General features: G+C 44.1%; 1 protein-coding gene across 4 annotated transcripts in view; it reads left to right on the top strand.

Moving 5' to 3' along the window:
* The first annotated feature begins 7050 nt into the window (after window positions 1-7050).
* The window catches only part of AGAP1 (ArfGAP with GTPase domain, ankyrin repeat and PH domain 1), a 382459-nt gene continuing 369563 nt past the window's right edge, over window positions 7051-19946 (top strand). For 2 of the 4 annotated variants that reach the window (XM_055813064.1, XM_055813065.1), the window contains exon 1: window positions 7054-7793. In XM_055813064.1, the coding sequence (XP_055669039.1) occupies window positions 7631-7793 (163 nt within the window). In that variant the 5' untranslated portion in view covers window positions 7054-7630. Of the gene's footprint in view, window positions 7794-19946 lie in introns of all 4 variants that reach the window. The other 2 variants (XM_055813061.1, XM_055813062.1) reach the window with 2 other exon arrangements.

Below are 19946 nucleotides of genomic sequence, written 5' to 3' on the forward strand. Positions count from 1 at the left end.
AAATACATACACGAATAAACATGATCAGTAGAACTCCTTGTCTTTGGTACACAGCCAGACCTGTTTGTATCACGCAGCAGGACTGTACTCCAGATGTTGCTGCTGGGGGTCCATAACCATTCTGAGAGCACAAGCATTAAAGTGAGCAATTCTACACACCCGCCACATCTTCCCACAGAATTTGCTGTTGCCTGACAGCACTCTTCTTCTTGGCCAGGCAGCCTGTTGCACAGCTACAGTCAAGCGCCTGCTACTCCCTTTTCAAGCTACAGTCTACTGCTGGCTGTTTTTCTGACGTTAGTATTCACAAGCAGCAATTTCCCTGCCACAGCACAACAAGAGTCATGGGCAAAAAGAACAAGATAATAAGATTTCTCATCTGAAATGTAGAGAAGTACCATGACCCACCCTTACTACCATCCCCAGCTTTGTTTTCATGCTCTTTTGCATCCCTTCACTGATTAGTAATTGGTCACACTCCTTATGACACCAAAGAAAATCTTTTGCTTTCTTACCAGACAAATGTTGATACATAGCTATGCTCTGCAGCTGTGTATTTCAAGCTGCTGTTTAAACTGTGCAATCTGTCACCTAGGGTCCACATTAGGGGATGTTGCATTAGCCACTTATACAACGTCGTGCTCTTAAATTAAGTCATGTGAGATCTTCACCATCAAGGCAGCTCAATGTTCTGGTTTCTGTCTTGGCTTCAGACAGCCAAAAGGAACACTTATGCCAGCACAAAGTCTGTGAAGACTCCTTTGCTACCTTCCTTTTCTGGAGAGGGACCCAGAAGAACGGGGAAGATCACCACCTCTCTCACACCAGGAAGATCCATACCACTTTTTAGATGTTCAGTAATGCAGCATGCTTACTATCTCAGCAAGAGGTACATCTCACTCTGATGGTCCTGGGATCATGATCTTCCATGATGGTTACCAACAGGTCCTTGTAGCACAGCGTCCATGTCAGTCTTGCCAGACCTAGCTGTTTTGGCTTCACTGTATCAATTTCTTATCCTGTTTTGTCATTCCTTATCACTGGATGTTATAGCATTGTGCATATAAATGTTACAAAAAATTAAGGCAGTTTTACTAAAAGGTTAGCTTGAACTAATCAAGACTTTACTCTCCTGTGGTTTTTCTGCGTTAAATCAATAGCACGTGTCTGAAAGTTCCAAGGTAACAACTGAGCCTACATTTTTCCGTAACTTTTAAGGCTCGGTCAGCATACCACAGCTCAAGTGAGATCCAAGCTTAACACGGAATTATGTGGTGAATCAAATATTGATTCTCCGTCAAGAAAGTGACAACAGCAACAAGCTTAGAGACACTGTCAGTGTAATCATATTTAGTGATGATAAGAGCTCAATAAAGTGCTGAGTATCTCGGAACTGCCATATGAAGCTGTCACTGGATTCACCCTGGTATAAAATTCAGGATGTTAGCTGACTCAGGGGCACCCATATCACATAACCTGCAATTGAACAAGATTTTTTTACTGTGTATGATTTAAGTCTTTGCTGAAATGAAGCCATCTAAGCTTTGGACAGCATGGGTAAAACCAGGGACTTAAAACCATCTTTCTGTCTTCCTACAAAGAAGCCATTTATTTTCACTGTAAATATTTTAAGTCCTTGCTTTAAAACTAGAACACAGACCATGATCAGCCTGAGCAAAGCTTCAGTACAACTCCAGATCTGAACAATGCCTTCGGTTTAATGAAGATAATGGTTCTGCAAATCTGTAAATATTGTAAATGGTTGTACAGTGCAGCTTAGACAACCAAGAAGCCAAATCTTGAGCAGTTGAAGTTATAGTTCACTTTAACATGTCTGAAAATTTCAGGTTAGTCAAAATTCAAGTCCCTGGGGCAAGAATCAACAGGTGGCTCTAGGACGCCCTTCCCCATATGGTGAATACATACAGTGATTTTTAGTTCATTGCTCTGCAGCAGAACGCTCACTGTAACTCACTTCTGAGTAGAAGACTGTTAAAGTAGGTCAGTTTGACTTTGCAATAGATTTGATCTGTGCTCCCACCTTCAGAAATGCAGGTTGCTATTGCCATCCTTTGCCATGTTTTTTTAAAGCAGATTTGGTACAGAACAGCATTTTCCCAGTTATGACAGGAACACTGAGGAATGAGCTACAGCTTCAACAACTGCTTGTTGTTGCTACTCCATAATTAGTATTGTTTGAACTAGTTGGCATTTCTCCTAGAACAGATTTCACACTCTGTGAATGAGGTTAATTCATTAGTTACATTTGTTTTAAAGCCTCTTGAGCAATCTAATCACTCTGTAATAGTAACTGACTGACCCAAATCTTCACCCAGTAAAATAACTGAATTTCGTCCCAATATGTTACCAGAGGAAGCTTAACCTATTTAAGTTTTTATGCTGACATTTCACTGCAGAGTATGACAAAGATAATTCAGGAGAACTTGATGTTTCCGTATCTGTTTCCCATATGGGTTTTATTTCAGTCTTCATGGCAATGTCGGTATTAGTAGCCACAAAGATGCATCTCTAACACTCTACCTCCTGTATTTTTCCAGACATACCCTGCATATTAAACAAAACACTGCTCATAGCAACAGTAATCATGTGAACAGCCAGGGTTTAAGATCATGAACAGACACTGAAACAGACAAAGTGAAATGTTCCTTACAACTATCAGCTAGACTTCTCGTATAACTTCTCTTGGATGGTCCAGGAGTCCTTATGTTCTCAGAGTTCTCAGTTAATACCCTTTCTGCCAGGTCTACAAATAAGCCTCTCTGCCTAGCTCTCAGTGATACTTGAGTGTATTTTTATTACATCTTGACACAGATCAGGATAGGATGCTTCCACTCTTCCCACCCACCCACCCACCCCAATCAACATTTCAACTACTGGTTTAGTAATTAAAAGCTAGTCCTGCCTAATCCCCATTGCAGCAGTCAGGAAAGGATGCTCCACCATGCAGTAACAAAGCATTAGAGGAAGGTAACAGTGAGTGTTTAAATGAAATTCCATGAGAGTTTTCCATTTCCAAGATCTGCAACTAAACATCAGCTTAATGGATTGTGAACCCGCCTGCAGCTTCTCTATGGAACTTTTCTACAATCATACTTCCACCAAGGTCAAACTCTGCTGCTTGTTTTTACTGACACATTTGGGCTCAGTTCCAAAAGCAAAATTTAATTGTCCATATGCCTTAAGTCCAAGTTCATCAATTGCATATCCTCAAAATTCTTTCCTACATTTTCTGTAGAGTTAGGCCATGGTGGACAGACTGGGAATAACATGAAGTGGATAAGCCTAGTCATGTGAAAGGAGCTAGAACTGTCTGAGATGTGGATTCAATGCTGCTTTCCAGTTACCAAATACCTTCAAGGAACAAAATACTGAAATCAGAATGAAACCATCCAATCTATCTTTCTGTAGTCAGCAATGAGAGGATTTGCCAGATGGGGAGGAGGAGTAGGAGGCCAGCACAGATGGAACTTTGTTATAGATCTAAGCACAGAACCAATTGCATGGGAACATGGTGCAGTGGGAAGCTTCACCCTTGGAAAGCTTTCACCCTCAGAAACGAAAACCAGTGACAGAAGGCTAACCTATACTGGGGCTGGGACCACCCTGTGTGCTTTACTTCAAGCCCATCAGCCCTTCTATACTTGTAAAAACTGTCTGAGCTTCAGGACCCCCCCCAGACTCTGTGATTTCAGTGGTCATCTTGCCTTTGACAAAAGCAGACCCATAAAAGCTGTAAAGTGCCCAAGTTAGCCACGTCCCAGACCAAAGAAAAACAAATCTAAATCCGTTAATGCTTGCAGCAGTGGTGCCAAATTCATTCTCTTTGCTAATTCACATTAAAGGTTGATGGAGTACTTCAGATGCCAGATTCACTAGGACAGAGTTTAATAGTGAAGAGGTATATCCAGAATCACTCTGTGCATCACAAGCAGCATTTCAGGCTAGTCTGAGCTGCAAACACAGGAAAATACTACTTACTGTTACAGCCTTCTTACATGGGAAATCTATGCAAGCTGCAACACTAGCTTATATTTTTCTTTAATTTTACAAAGCTTACAAAAAATCAGGGCAGCAAAAGCTTCACAGAAGGTCTATGGATCAGAGTATTACAAAAAGGCTTTATATTAACGCAGGGTTTTTAATGCTCCAATTATTTGCGTCTAGTAGTTGCATTCATTTACAGTTGAGACTGCTCTGGGAGCCGTTTTCCACATCTTAGCTGCCACGAATTTTAGAGCTGGAAGAATACAAAGTGTAAAGCAGCCGTGGAAACAATCAGCCCCACTTAGAACAGAGGCTATTGCCTAACTCTTTGCTCTGCTGCTCACTTTAGCATTTTCTTGAAAGATAAGTAATGTGAGGTAATGCTTCTCCTCCAGATCAGGATAGAGGGAGGAAAAGGGGAGAATTATAGCTTTCATCTACTGCTTTTTTACATACTGTTAGCTTATTCAAACAGTTTAAAGTAAATGAAAGCAAAAATCCTCTTACATTTCACAAGTTTTTATTGTCATTAATACCAGGAGTGGCGCTCACTAGTGGAAGCAGGGACTATATTCTTCCGGCTTTTTTCTGGGGGAGTGGGTTCACTCAGAAGGTTCTGACTGTGATTAGAAAATGAAACCAAGAAAACTAATAAAAATTATATCAATTTCTGTTGAGAAGAAAGACGGAGGAAGACACAGGCATCTATGACCGTATTTGGCCCCTCTCCCTCAACTGTTCAAATGAGCAAAGACAACACTTGCAGCGGGCAGCAACCAGCGATGAGAAAGCTTTAGTCCCTCAGCTTGAGCTAAAGACTTCCCTATGTGATGATTGGAATGGGAAAATTTTCATTGAAACAATCAGCTCACTTTTACTAGTTGCAGCTTCCCCGCCTGCAAGGGAACAGGGGGAGTCACCACTGAGACCACCCCACACTGGTGACACTCTGGGGACATGGTGACAAACTACCCTGTCATGTCCTTCCTCCCCTATACTGTGTCCCCACCGTATTGTCATCCGGAGATAACATCTTCTAAAGTATTTCTGCTAGAATTCACAGGCACTGACCCAGACAGGGAGGTCGGGCTCCAGTGGTCCCTCAGCCCCATCCCTGTCCCCTGTACTCCTTGCTGACATAAAGACAGTTCATTTCGTATTCATGTGAGGGTGAAGGCTATTTGCTCTTAACTACGTACGTCTATCCTTCAAGTAACACATTCAGGATTATCCAAAACCTCAATCCCATATCACAGCTTAATGTCCCAAGTGCTACTGGGACTATTTAAATATCAGATACTAGTTACCATGTGTACTGCATACATTGGTGGCAACCGTTTACCTCAGTCATAATAGCTCATGTATTATGTGACAGAACTCACTTAGAGGTGACTGATAGAAGCAGCATCACAGCCATTAACTGGAGGATCTCCCTGCAGCCTTCAGTCAGCTCTGTCAGGTCACCATGGGTTTACAAGGAAGACCTACAACAGAGGATCGGTAGATAGGCCAGAGAACAAATGCCTGCTATGACACTAAGTGCTGTTGCTCGTGATACAATTTAGCACTGTTTTTTATAATACCCACATTCTTCCTCTTGTCATCAAGCTTACCAAGCTTTTCTCTCTTAAGGTGTTTAGGTTAAGAATTCAGTTACAGGAGCAGAACAGCTATTTGCATCCTGGAGATCACATGATATGCAGCACTTACATTCCCAGATCTTCTTAAATTGAAACAAAACAAAATAAAGCACGTCAAATTTTTTAATCAATTAATTTGACAAATGCATTAAGTTCGCAAAAACCTTTGTCTCTTCTGTCCTTAAGACCTATGATTACCAAGTAGCCCACACTCGAAGTAAAGATTAGTCAAAAAGAAAAAAATAATATAAACCCACGAAAAAGGTAGATGCAGGTAACATAACTGCACCGAGAAAGGGGTGTAGCTGCTTCTCTGCTATGCTAGGCCAGAGCTGTATATCCAAACAATGACAATTTAAGTATTTTTGGAGAAAAAAAAAGAATTATTGAAATTATTCTATCCAACACTGTGGTATACATCAGCAGAATAGGTAGATATGGTTTTCCTGAGGCTATCCCCTTACCAGGGTGTCCTTGCGCTGAACTGTTCCATGTATTCAAGTTTGTTCCATGTTTTAGAGCTTTGGAGTTTAAATCCATAAAATATTGACTCTAAAGATGGGTCCGCCGAGGTGAATGCCTAACTCCGTGTATAGCTGGCTTGCAAATGGTATCGTTAATAACACTTGCTTATGCTAAGACAGCAATGCTTTGTTACGCTGTGATTTATCTGGAGGAGATGAGGTATTTTTGACCATTCCAGGTTTTTGGTTGAGAACGCTGTTGTCTTCAGCATTGCCATGACTTTGGTCGGGGTTGTGACAAAGCTTGCAGGGCAACGTGGTGTTTTACACGCTCCATGATGCAGGACAAAACGCAGCCTCAAGACTTGCACAGGCTAGTGCCTTGTGAGCACCAGCACAGCCACGGCAACCTGGCACAGCTGTAAGCCGTTGGCATAGCACACTTCATCCACAAACTGCCTAGTGTGATCATGCCCAGGACAGCAGCGGCCGTGCGGAGGGGACTGGCGGGCCGCGGCCGGGCTCACGGTGAGGGGCTTCGCCGGCGGCTCCGGCGGCCCTGGGGGCGCCGTCCGGCCCAGGCCGTGGCCTGCCCCCGCACCCGGGGGCTGCCTGCACTTGCCGGCGGGGCGAGCGGCTGATGGGCGCAGGGGGCCACCCGCGGGGCCACCGCCGCTGCCCCAGCCCCCCGCGGCGGCGGCTGCTGGGCCGGCGGCCCTGAGGGGAGGCGGGGGAGCGGCCGGGCCCGCCTCACCGCGCCGCGGGGCCGAGCGACCCTCGCGCTCCCTCCGCGCGCCACCCGCCCCTCAGACTACATTTCCCAGAGTGCCGCGCGGCGGGCCCGGCGCTGGCGAGGGGGCGGTGTGGGGGCGCGGCCAGCGGCCTGCGCGGTGACGTAACTCGGGGGCGTGGCCTGCGTGAGCGTGAAGCGGGCAGAGGAGAAGGACGCAGGGGGGGTAGCGGAGCGAGCGCGCGGCAGCGCGGGGGGGGGGCCGTCCCGGCGGGAGCGGAGCCGCGTGCGCCGCCGCCATCCGCCACCGCGGGCGCGAGAACGAGGCTGGGCCGGGGGCGCGAGGCTGAGCAGGGCCCGGCCATTGGCCGTCGGCGCGCGCGGGGTGTGGGGGGGCGCGGCGGCGGGACCGGGACCGGGCGCTGCTGCGCGGAGTTGCGGCGGCGAGGACCGGCCGGGAGCTCAGCGGTGCCCGCCGCGCTGCCGCCCGCTTCCATGGGGCCGGCCGGCTCGCCCTGCCCCGCCGCCGCGATGAAGTGACAGCGGGCGGAGAGCGGCGGCGGCGGCGGCGGCGCCCCTTGCGGGCTGCGAGGCGAAGGGCTGCTGCCGGCCCGGCCCGGCCCGGGGCGGGCGGCGGGGGGTCCGGTGAGTGAGGCGGCGGCCGGGGCTCGCCCCCTGCGCGCCCCGCCTCCCCCCGCCGCCGCCCGCCGGCCTGCGCGGGGAGCTCGGTGCGGGCAGCGAAGGGGGAAGGCGCCGGGCCGGAGCGGGCGGCGGCGGGGAGCGGCCGCGCCATGAACTACCAGCAGCAGCTGGCCAACTCGGCAGCCATCCGGGCCGAGATCCAGCGCTTCGAGTCGGTGCACCCCAACATCTACTCCATCTACGAGCTGCTGGAGCGGGTGGAGGAGCCGGTGCTGCAGAACCAGATCCGCGAGCATGTCATCGCCATCGAAGGTGAGCCGACGGCCCCGCCGCGGCGGGCAGGGGGGCGGGCGGCGGGGGGAGCGCCCCGCTGGCCCCCCGGGCCGGGCCCGCTGGGAGCAGCTGCTGCGCCCCCCGGGCCGCCCGCCCTCCCCTTGGCTCCCCGCGGCGGGCCTTTCGGGGGGCGGGGGGCCGTGCCTGGCCTCGGGGGCGCGGGGTGCCCTCTCGGCAGCCGGCCCGGAGCGGGGTTTGGCCGGGGCACGGCTGGAAGGCGGCCCCGAGCGCGGCCGGGAGAAGTTGCTTCGCCACTTGCCCGCCGCTGCCGTGCTGGCGGAGCAGCGGTCCCGGTAGGACCGGGTCGAGGTGGGAAGGACGATGCTGGCTTTGCCTGCGGAAGGGCTGGAGACCGGGAGGTTTTCCCTGCCGCGGTTTCTGATGGAGACGGTGAAAGTACGGGTTCGGGTTCTAGCGGTGGTAAAGCGGGTAAACAAGACGTACAGCTGGAATACGGAGCGGTAGGCAGCCTGTGCAGCGGTCTGAAAACAGGTTTGAAGGCAAGATGGAGATAACAGTCTTCTAAGCCCAGGTTCATATGCATCTGGCCCCGAAGGAGCGCTCCGGAGACTCTTGAACTGCTTAGGATGTGCAACAAGAGAAAAAAATTTCAGTGGTGGGACATCTGCACGTATTTTCCTTAACTATTGCTGGAGTTAAAGAGCAAACATTATTGGCCAAGAGCAAGTAGTTGACGAAAACGTTTCTGAGTTATTTTGCATTATAACCTACTAAGCTTTGCCTGGCGTGCTTTTGCAATTGAAATCGTCTGCCCCTATTTTGGATGGCATTCAAGCTAGCAGAGTATGATGTGCAGCAGCTGAAACGGAGAACCACTTAAAACCATCTTGTTTTGTTGGCCCATCGTGTCCTTAAATTATATGTCATAAAAAAAGTCTTGATGGAAAAGCTGCTGTTAAGATTGTTACTGGAAAGACTGCATTATTCATCTAACACTTAAGCAATGCAGCTTGAGTAGACAGCCGTAACGTTTAATGCTGTTAAGGTTTATAGGGGGAGGTAGCAACCCCCCCAGCTCCGCCGTAGCGTGTTGTGTAGCGAGGCACTGAGGCTGGCAGTGCCTGTCACTTAGCAGAGATCATAGTCCCCAGCTACGTCCCCGCATCCGACTGGGTGTGTGGTAAGAGTTTTGTGCATGTTCTATTAGTCACCGTTCAAGTGATGGTGTGTGTGGTTGTTGGCTTCTCAGTTGTCCCCTCCGGAGAGTCCTTTCCCCTTTGCTCTCCTGATTCACTGAAGAGATGGAAACTTAAGTGATCTATATGGTGGGCAGCGTACGGCACGGGCACCGTTGTACCTTTCCCAGTGCTACTTGTGCCTGAATTTCTGCGGGATAGATGGCGCCTTCAGCAGAACATATTTTATTTTTTTCAAAGTGGTAATTAATACATGTTTATGTGGTGTAAATATCTTTCTTGCATAAGATGCTTGGGATATAGATGGAGCCAAGTTTGTGTGGAAGTGGGAGGAGGATGTGAAGCACAGTATGTGGTTATCTTCATAGCTTGTGACTTATGTTAGTCTTTTCATGTATTAATGATTTGTGTTACCTAACTGTAGCTCAGTTCATTTGTCAATCACAAAGACATTAAAAGCAAAAAAGCAGCCTGCAAATGTGTTTCAAAAGCAGAGCCGATGAGTAAAATTTTCATCGGCAGTTTGCTGTCTTAACTTTGGACACTGAGTCATGAAACCAGTAGATCTGATTCATGGGGAAGATTTAACTTGGAAAAAAAAATCTGTATTTTAAGTCTTTTGTGTTCTGAGGGCTCTACAACTAAGTCTTAAAATTTGCATATATTTTAAAAAAAACCAACTCACTCCTTTAGATCACAACTCTACCAGCTTGTTTTTTTGGTAAACTTCCTTTACCGAACTATTTCTCACTGACACCCGTTTTTAAACCCATGCAGTAATGCCATGTTGCATGTAGGAAGAACTTAGAAACAGTAATTTGTTTTGCAGCTGTTGCATTCCAGTTTGCTGCAAAGGGTTTAGTGCTCTAATGATACTCCCCAAATCACAAAACCTTTTGAGTTCAAGTTACTCGGCTTTTTAGCTGACAGCAAGGAACAGCAGTGTGGTTGGCATGTGGCTGGCATGAGAAAATATAAGCAACTTTTTGCTGAAATACTTCCTTCTAGTGGAAGGAGAGCTGTACCCTTTAAAGAAAAGAAAATAGTCCCATTAGTTCAGGCTGCTCTAAACTGTAACTCGAACCAACATGTGCTCCTTGAACAGCTCAAATAATATTTTCCTGCTCAAGAGAGGTTTGACAGATCTGAAGGAGAGCATAATTGGAATCTAAAGCAATTTGAGATTCAGTGAACTATTACTTATTCTGAGAATTTTCTTTTCTTTGCAATAGAGTGGCACTGTCTTACCAACACTTTGGATTTTATTGATGATGTAAACCCTCTTTCTTTTTAGATTTTGAGTTCAATTATAGAAGTGTCTGGACACACTTGCTGGACCAATGACTGTTGAAATAATGTGAAATGAAAACTGGCTTTTCAGCAGCAGCAATTCTTTATATTCAAGTACATGAGTTGTATCTAACCTGAAGAGAGCAACTGCTGAACTTTCTTAAATTGGCTACTAAATTAACATGTCGATATTTTTTGCACAGAGTTTTCTTTCGGAATTATTCTAAGTTAGGTGTGATACTGAGTAAAGCAGTTCTCTGTGATAGTAGTTCATTAGTTTCCTTCACTGGATAAAAATGCTAAAAATTGGTTTCTTTCAGGTTCTTGCATTTTACGGAGTAGCAAAGCCAACAATTTAAAAGCATGTGCTTCCACTCTTTTCTTTGCATGAAGTTCATGCTAAGTAGCCAAACGATTTTACACGCTGATATTTAGACTGTTAACTGTAGTAAAACCTGGTTTTACATGTTCTGTTGTTCATGAGCTTAGTTCCACCAGTAGATGCATCAGTACTTGATTTAACATTAAGCAGTTGATAAATTAAGTATGTTGTGTGCTTAGGAATGAGGAGAAGAGAACATGAATTTACCTCGGTGTCTTTAGATTGATGGAAAGATCTTGGGGTTTCAAGGTGTGGGGTCTTAAGGTCTGCATTCAGGTATGGAAGGCTAGGTAATAGCTGAATATGTCAGTTCTAGTTTCTATCATCCAGGCTGAGACGAGCATTATATTGTTGTAAAACTGTAAAGAATGGTGCAAAACCAAGGAAAGATGGTGAAGAATGTAATTTCCAGTCCTTCATGAAAGGATTTTGAAACAATGTAACAATGTCAATGTTGTCTTGACTAACACGTTATGAAAACACTTCTGGTAATACACATATTACTAACAGATGCTCATGCAGCAAGTGTCGAGCATCTGAAATAGTTGTTGTCCTTTTACACGGTGGCAAGCCCATCAAAACAGATTCCGCTTCACTGTGGGGTTCCAGCAGATTTTCCTGACTGGGAAATATCTTGAATCCTCTACTAGTAAAACAAAGCCTTCACAATGAGGCTCAACATACCATCTTCAGTGTGCCTTGCGAGTAATTTGAAGATGTTCCCTGTAGTCTGTGTTTTTGCCTTTTATTTATTTATTTCCCCTTTCTAAATGAATAGGAAGCCTGACTTGACTTATTTTTAATCTAAGGGGAAGTTGTTGCTTTAATTCTTATGGATGCCTTTCCTGATGTTATTCAGTTATGAACTGCTGTATTTCAGTGCGTTTTGTCATTTCTATTCTAATTTTTCTGTTAAAAAATAATAACTTTTAAATGTTTTGAATGTTAGTTTAACGTTTTTAGTTAGTTTTGGAATTACGATTAATTCAGAAATTACCTAAGTCTTAGAGGAAAATGTGAGATCTCTACACTTGGAAATTACTTGTTCAGGGCAATGCAAAGATCCTGATGCACTGGGGGTTGAGGGGTGAGTGAAAATCATAGAAGATAGAAAACTTTTTTTTCTTCACTCACTTTTTAAAAAAGTGCTGTTTCTTGAAAATAAAGTAATTTAGGGTGGAACTAAAACTCTTGAAGTGCATATGTATTAGAGGCACCTGTCACTAACTGATGTGGGATGCCACTTTGGTTTTATTACCCGTGACCATTCTTTCCTTGGAGCCCTCTAACCTTGCAACTCCTTAAATGCTGATATCAAGTATGTTTTGGGGGGCAACACTATTGTGGGACTTTGTTATAGCAGAAGTTGTACTTAATTTTGGAGTTGAGGTAACAATAGTATTTTAACACTTCTGTTGATGCTGAAGTCTGAGACAAATGAGTTGAAAATTGAATATATTGTAAAAACATTGCTTTCTGTTGTGAAATACAAGGCTATAGTTGTTTTTCTTGCTCCGTGTACTTGTTCGCTCCTACTTGATCATAGAAAAACAACAGGCACATCAATGATCAACCTTCTTCAGCTTACTGGTATGGAAGAAGTATTATTATTATTTGAAAATACGGGACTTTTCTTTAAATTACTAGCTCAATGATAAGGTGAAGTTGAATCACTGCTGTATAGTAGACTTGTAATGATGTGAGCCTTCCCGCAGGTGTGCAGATAGCTTGTGGCAGGGAGCAAAAGCTGGTCATAGTACAAGAGCTGGCAAAAAGTTATATCAGAGCTGCGACTTGGGAACAATGGCAAGGAAATCCCTGTGAAAATATCAGTCACTCGTTTTCCTTAGCTGTTTTGTTGAAAAAGACTTAGGAGGTCCAGCATCTGGGTACCTTCATGCAAGTAAATAATTAAGCCAAGCTCTTGGGGAAGGGACTTAGATTATATGTTGTATTATTTCAGTAGACAAAAAGACTGACAGTATAGTTCAGAATATTTAGGTGTAAGTGACCAAAGTTGGAAAAAAATGAAGTATTGCATAAGGCAGTTGCATCCTGAAACCTTAATGGCAGTTACCCTGTTCAAGGTTTTGTTATCATTGCGACTTTTGAACTGTGGATCAAAAGATAAAATTTGAAATTATACAACTGATTCTCCAAACAGCCACCTTGTTTCAGATTTCTGGGAAAGGGCACCAATAAGCACATTCCCAGCATGCTCTTTCCTTGTTTGTTTGCTGGGAAATTAAGTTTAATTCAGACATAGGGAATCTGAATACGTTGTCTAGTGCGTAAGTGCATCTAGGGAAATTCTGAGCTTGCATATACACAGTAAGCGTTGACTTGGGCAGTGAGCATCACCTGTGTAAGAGCCAGTGCAGTATCTTTGGATCAGTTCTTTCAATGCCTGTTGTTGCTGGTTCTGCACATGTGGCTTACTGTACGAAGCTGTGCGTTAACCTAGCTGAAAGGTAGCCTTCTGTCTTGCTGTTTGTAGACCCTCAGTGCAGACAAGTGGATGAAATGGAATACGTACTTTGTAGTTCTGGTGGCTAGTACCAACATGGAAAGACGTTTCTTTTTAACGTGGAAGGTTACAGACTTCAGTGTATCAGTAGCCAGGAAGATTCAAATGCTTGTCCTTAACTTCACTTGCAGTGTGAACTAAAAGTTAGGTTTGATTGTTAAGTCACTGGAATGTCTTACTCCAAGTTGAAGTGAGTGTGCTTTCTGGCTTTGAGTTATATGCTTCATTGCTATTCTCAGCAAAAGCTGCATGATTAAATATCGAATGCTTTCAAGTGAGTGCATAAAAGTTACAAGTGGAGAAGAAAGTCTTAAATCATTAACTTCTTAGTATAAGTTTTTTTTTTTCCAGAGGCAAAGGAGGAGACATGCTGTGGATCAGCTGATGTTGTTGGAACAAATGTGTTATGAGCCTTTAGGTTTTTCAGGGAGGGTGCCAGGCTTCTCCCACCGTTGGTTTGGGGGATTAGTTTAAAGCAGCATGCAGTAATGCTGAAACAAGGGTTCACGCTGCTGTGTATACAGACCGCTGTTTTTATTTCTATTTAAATTGGCAAAGGAGTCTTACTCCCTGAGAAGAGGGGGCACTCTGCAATGTGGCAGATTGTACCTTTGATTTGCTTTGGCTGCTCTCAGGCCCTTAGGAAAAGGAAACCCACCTTGTACCATTGCATGCTGTGTTTACGTTCTGCAAGTACTTAGCAAAGCACAAAATGTCAATTGCAGTTTCCGAAAGGTGACACAGGTGCTCAAGCTAAGTGTCTTCACAAGATTTGTTTTTCCATAAGGTATGCTATCCAGTACTTGCAGTATCCATACTCTTAACTTTGCTGCCTGAAGAAAGTGATTTGATTCTTGGATCATGTGGTGAAAACTGATGTGGGAGTATGATGTGTTTCATTAATTGCTAATGTTGAAGAGATGCTTTTATAACTGTCTGACTACAGTATGTTTGCAAGTGAAAATACATTTAAAAAAAAACAGCACCCCACGCTTTTTTGGCAAATGATTGAGGTTGGGAATAGTGCCAAGCAATTGAACAACTTCTCCCCAAACCTCAGGAATACTCTCTTCTTTACTGAATCACAATTGGGAATTGGTTTTGTCCTTACCAATAAGCAAGGTAAATGGCAGCATTGATACACCGGGCAAATCTTTGAAGAAGTAGTAATGTAAGCTCGAAAAATCTTAGCTGAAACAGAGAGCTCTCTTGCATCTCAACTGTGTGACCTTCTGCTGACAGTGCATTTCAAACCTCCGTTTCTCCACTTGTTATTTTTTGTTAAGGGTATTCTTTCTGACCTTCATACACGTGGCTTTATATCATTTGTGGAAAAAATCTAAAACTATTACTTGCTAATCTACAGTGGATCAAGTTCCCTATTCTGAGAGAGAATTATTGTATTAATAGTTTTTGAAAATCCTACCATCTGTGGGAATAAGATTTGTCTTCTGTAATACTAGTTTTTGTCCTTGACTGCCTTCAAGCACTGTTTGTACTTCACATCCCCTGTATTGAGGGAGAGCTATGGCTACGCTTCCTATTTGTATTCTCGCTTCGTACCATAAAATAATGGAGCAAAGATGGTGCCAGACCAGTTGTGAGATGATGCTGATTTTTGATTTAAAGACTTGTGGGAATTCTGTATCCTCAGGACTTAAATATAGTTTCACAGATGCCATCTCTGTATGGTTGTCCGCATGGAGCCCCATGGTGAGGGTGAGAGGGTGCCCTGCAGGCCCACTGCCTGGGCAGAAGCCAGAAGAACAGAGTGTGGAGGGCAAAGATCCCAAATAGTGGGGCACTGACCCAGAGCAGGGGGCTCAGGCAGGTTTGGTTTGGGAATGGTGCTGGGAGCACCCTCCTCCAGGCTTGAGAGCGCTGGTGTGATGAGTTGGACCTGTTCCTCTGTGGGAGCGCAGCTTGGCCTGGGCACCGGGGTCCCTCCTGCATGCCCAGCCTTGATATGGTGTGTTCTGGGGGCTGTTGGATTTTCCTAAGTTTTTTTGGGGCTTTGGGGTGTGTGTGTCGTTCTCTTGTGTTGTATTCTTGGTATTTTTTTTTTTTTTTAATATCAAGGCCTACTCAGCACTGGTGGGGCCAGCTGGAGTACTCTGTCCAGTTCTGGGTCCCCCTAGGACAAGAGACAAGGGCACGCTGGAGAGATTGTAATGAAAGAGTTCAAATGAAAGCGCTACCTTCTCTTTGGTGCAAATTATTGGGCATTTCACTGGTTTGTCATGTTATACTTGGCACTTTGCTAGCAGCGTGCATGCTCATGTGTTTTGGGGATTTGAATAGTTGGTATTGAACCTCGTTGCTGTGCTAGGAAATTTGGAGTTTAAATGCAGTGAGGAGATAAAGTTCGACTGCAGTCATAAACTCTCCAGCTTGTGGGTACAAGGTAGTAAATAGTTTTTTGAGTGATGATGTTAAACTTTGAAAAGGTTTTTATAAAATCAGGAGCACTTCAATTCTCTTCTGTCTACGTGGAAAGACTTTTTAACTGCTGCTTAGTCTTCCGGACGGAGCTTTTGATCCAAAGTTGTTTGCAATTAATTTGTACTTCTGGTGTAATTGTGATAAGGCTATAAATGCTGCGTGAGTTTTGTGACTAATGTTAGAAATAAGGTAACACTGCTGTCTCAACTTTGATGTATATGGGCTACCAGGGATCTATGACTTCTTAGAAAGTTTATTTTAAATTTCTAATTCCAAGGTGGAAACAGAGAGGTTGTCAGGTTCCCATGTTGGTAGCGAGTCAGTTGTGGGCAGCTGGCAATTCCAAAGCCCTCTGGAAGTATTTAATGTGTGGTGTTCTTTTTTTTTAAGTGGATGGAAGCAGATGTGTTACTTAATCAGTATGTGCATATTCAACCTCATTAATGCCTTCTCAGAATTCTGACTAATATCATATTTGGAGCCCATATAATGGTACAAATGAAAGGATGTTAAGATGGCAGTGCGTTTCTAACCCAGTGAATTCTTTTTTTTCATTTTTCTTTTCCTGTAGCTTACATAATCTTTAGTTAACCACTTAAGGAAGCAAGTACTAAAACCACAGGGTTGATGTGTATGAAATGTGTAATTTCAGTGTCTTGTTTAGTAGCTTTATTTGTGTACATAGTTGGATAATGAATGTAAACCTAATGATAAGACAGCTATTTTGTTTGGTAATTTCCCCTTCTGTACTTGAGAAGAACATAGGCAAGCAAAGTGACTCTTAAGAATACTGGAATTGAATATATAGCTTTAGCTATATTGCTTTGTAGCTGTATGCCGCTTTGAGAAGCTTCAGACACCAATTTTTCATCATTTTGAAGGGATTGAAGGACTGTTTCTAGCCTAGACTATATCAACGCTTGATACAATTTAACTTGAAACCTGTAGGAGAATCTACTTTTGACTTGAACTTGGAAGTGCTTACATTTTCTGTTAAACTAAAGCTGCAAATGAAGCTCTTCCTGGTACTAAATGTTCTGTTAACTTAGACCGTTACATCTAAAGCTATGTAACTGTATTTTTCAGTAATGTAACCAGAAGACACAGCAAGATGGTCACTGTGGCAGGATTTTGTAGCGTCCCGTAACTTGCTCTCACTAAGTCATTAGAGATGCAGTGGTGTACAAATGTGTGATTTCCATTATCTCCCTGTTTCGACTTCACATGTGCAGGAGAGCAGCCGGGAAGCCTGTCTTTTAGGTATCACAGCAACTGTGTTCTCTAGGGGAAATATGCTAAAAGCATGGCACTCTGGGTGCCCAGACAGCAGTCATTTAAATGTATACCACTTAACTTTGCAAATGCATGTGTTTCTGGGTTAACCAGTTGCGAACCACAAGCTTTTTGCATCATTTGGTCAATAACCCAAGTCTCAGGACCTTAAATAAGGAGGTGGCTGGCATATGAGTTTGTGTGAACGTGGAAAGTGAGGAAGACATGTTAGACTTCAGCTGCCTATCTGAATATACCTGCTTTGCATTTTTCTATTTCTTATGAAATGTTTCATTATTAAAAGACTACCTAAACACAGAATAGTAGCTCTTGGGGTAACTGCAGCATGGTACATGTACCACAGATGCGTTTCCCACTAAGGATACACAAAAGTAGTTGCATTTGAGTATAGGATCACTTGTCTTCTCATTGGTGTAGGATATGAATGAACCCAGCAGTTTTAAGATACTGAAATTGCCATCTAGCACAGGGATAAGATCATCAGTACGCTTCTGTATTCTGTGCTGTCAGAGTCTGTTCCTCTCCACGGAATTAGTGTTAGGCGGAGTGCAAGCCTTAAGGCCTGGAACAGTTAGTAGGCATCTGATCAAAATGCATTGCTGGGATATTGAAGTTCACGAACTGAATATGTCCTCAAGTTCGAAGTTATGCATGTACCTGAAGGGTAGAGTGGAGGTGGCCAGTGTGTGGGCAGATAAGGAATTTTGTGCCTAGATAAAATAATCTGGTTTTGGACTTGAAAGTTTCAGCAGGCATGTCAAGGGCTTGTTATTTCTTGGGGTTTTTTTTTTGTATTTTTTTGTTTTCCTCCAGGATCTGTGGAACCCTTCATTAAAGCCTCTCTTAGGAGGGCGGCCTTGCTCTAAATGATCAGACAGTTTTTTGATAGATGCTGGTTTTCAACTCGTAGTGAATTTGCACAAAGATACCAGCCAAACTTGGGAAAACTCTCCCTAACTAGGGAAGGAGATTGAGACATCAAAGACTGTGCGTGGATTGCTAAAGCGTGAAGTAATAAATCTCCAGGTCCAGGAAATAATCTTAAATATACTTTCCCCAGATACTTTGAGGAAAGTGTTAGAGCTATCTAACTCCATTATAGAAAGGATCTAAAAGTGTTCTCAAAGCAGAGAAATTATTGTGGCTTTGCAGTTCTGTTGTGGTAATCATTGGGTAATCATACCCAACTGTGTTGGGTAAACCCCAGCTGGTAATGAAGTACCATGCAACTGCTCACTCGCTCCCCCCTCATCCAGAGGGATGGGGAGGAGAGCTGGAAAGGAATGTAGAACTCAAGGGTTGAGATAAGAGCAATTTAATAGTTGAAACAAAATGAAAATGAAAGAACAATAATAAATTATGGCAATAACAGTTATAATGAAAGGGGGAAGGGAAAGAATAAAATCCAGAGGGAAAGGAAGAAGGGAACACGTGGTGCACAGTGCAACTGCTCACCGCCCGCTGACTGATGCCCAGCCAGTCCCTGAGCGTGACCTGCCCGCCCCGGCCAGTCCCCCAGGTATATATATACCAGGCATGATGCGCCATGGTATGGAATACCTCTCTGGCCAGTTAGGGTCAGTGGACCTGGCTGTGTCCCCTCCCAGTTCCTTGTGCCCCTCCAGCCTTTTTGCTGACAAGGCCCAAGGAACTGAGAAGGCTCGCATCAAAGCCGAAACGCAGCACCCTACTAGCTCCTAAGAAATTAACTCCATCCCAGCTGAAATCAAGTTTAAATGTGTTGTTTTGAACCGGGTTAGCAGGTGCAAGTTGATGGAATGGTGGCATCACCGACCCCCGTCCCCTGCCACTTTCTACAGTGTTACAGCCAGAATTAGTCATTCAGTGAAATTAAGTGAGGTGGCTTGGAGCTTTATAATAATGTCACAAAGCCCGTATGAGTGTTCCTTGGCAGCTGTCGTAACATGCTAATGCAGTGGAGAGAAGCGGAAAGCCAACTCCAGCGGTAGGAAGCTACAGCAATTCTTGTCTTGAACTTGGCCTACTGAATTACCTCTGTTGCTTTCAAAATGTTGAGCTGACTGTAGGATGCAAAAGATCTCTTTGAAAACTGAGCCTTTAGTAATGCTGGAATAGTAAGAAGGAGTAATAGAGCTGCTGCTGGATTCTTACATCTGAATTATTGGCATCACTTCTGTTGTAATGCTGTAAGTTAGGCTTTGGTGACTAAGTGCTTTGTGACATGGAAAGATTAAATAATAACGGTTATTTCTGTCATAGTAAACAGTTACGGTTGTCGTACTGCTCATGATCATCTGTAAACCCGGTAGGCATTTGTGTTCAGGCAAAGGTGGCATGCTCTTTGAAGAACATGACAAATTGGGCCTGACAAAACATAGACACAAGTCAGAGACAGGAGCTGTGCACGGTCACTAAATGGTCACGTAGCCTCATGCTGCTGTTGTAGTAGCTGTCGGAGGCCTCTTGTAAAACAGGTGTCAAGTTCTGGAGGGAGAGGTGGGCTATGTATCTCTTACTTGAGTAACTTCACTGTTTAGCACTGAAACTAGAATTACAGCTTGGAAAATGTTGATAGATATGGGCATTGATGGTGAGAATTCTGATAAAGGAATTAAGAATAATTTTTTTGTTGATTGCACAAACTCTGGCTAGAAGGTGTTATGGGTTGTATTGCCAAGGGTACAAGTGTCAGCTATCAAAACTAAGGAATAGTGACAGTGAAGGAAAAGTAATACTCCTCTGTTTTCATGAACATAAAATCAATGATGTAGTAGAACTTAAAAATGCTTTTGTAGTAAAGCTTTGTTAGTATTTTCAACACCTGCTAAAGTCTTCATAGGATTATTTTCTTTTTTGGTACCATGAATAAAGCTGAGTAATAGTTTTCCTTCAAAATACGTTGCTCCTAGAAAATTTCTTTTAGATTGCTGTTCAGACTCGGAGTTGTAAGGTTTCTGTGGGTCTCTGGGCAAGCTTCTGACCTTTCCGCTCAAGGATGGTGACAGTGACAGGTAGCCACTTCGCAGCGTATAGGACTGTAAAAATTGACAGTGCTTCTG

This window comes from Falco peregrinus, chromosome 8 (genome assembly GCF_023634155.1).
Source record: "Falco peregrinus isolate bFalPer1 chromosome 8, bFalPer1.pri, whole genome shotgun sequence".
Classification (NCBI taxonomy): domain Eukaryota; kingdom Metazoa; phylum Chordata; class Aves; order Falconiformes; family Falconidae; genus Falco; species Falco peregrinus.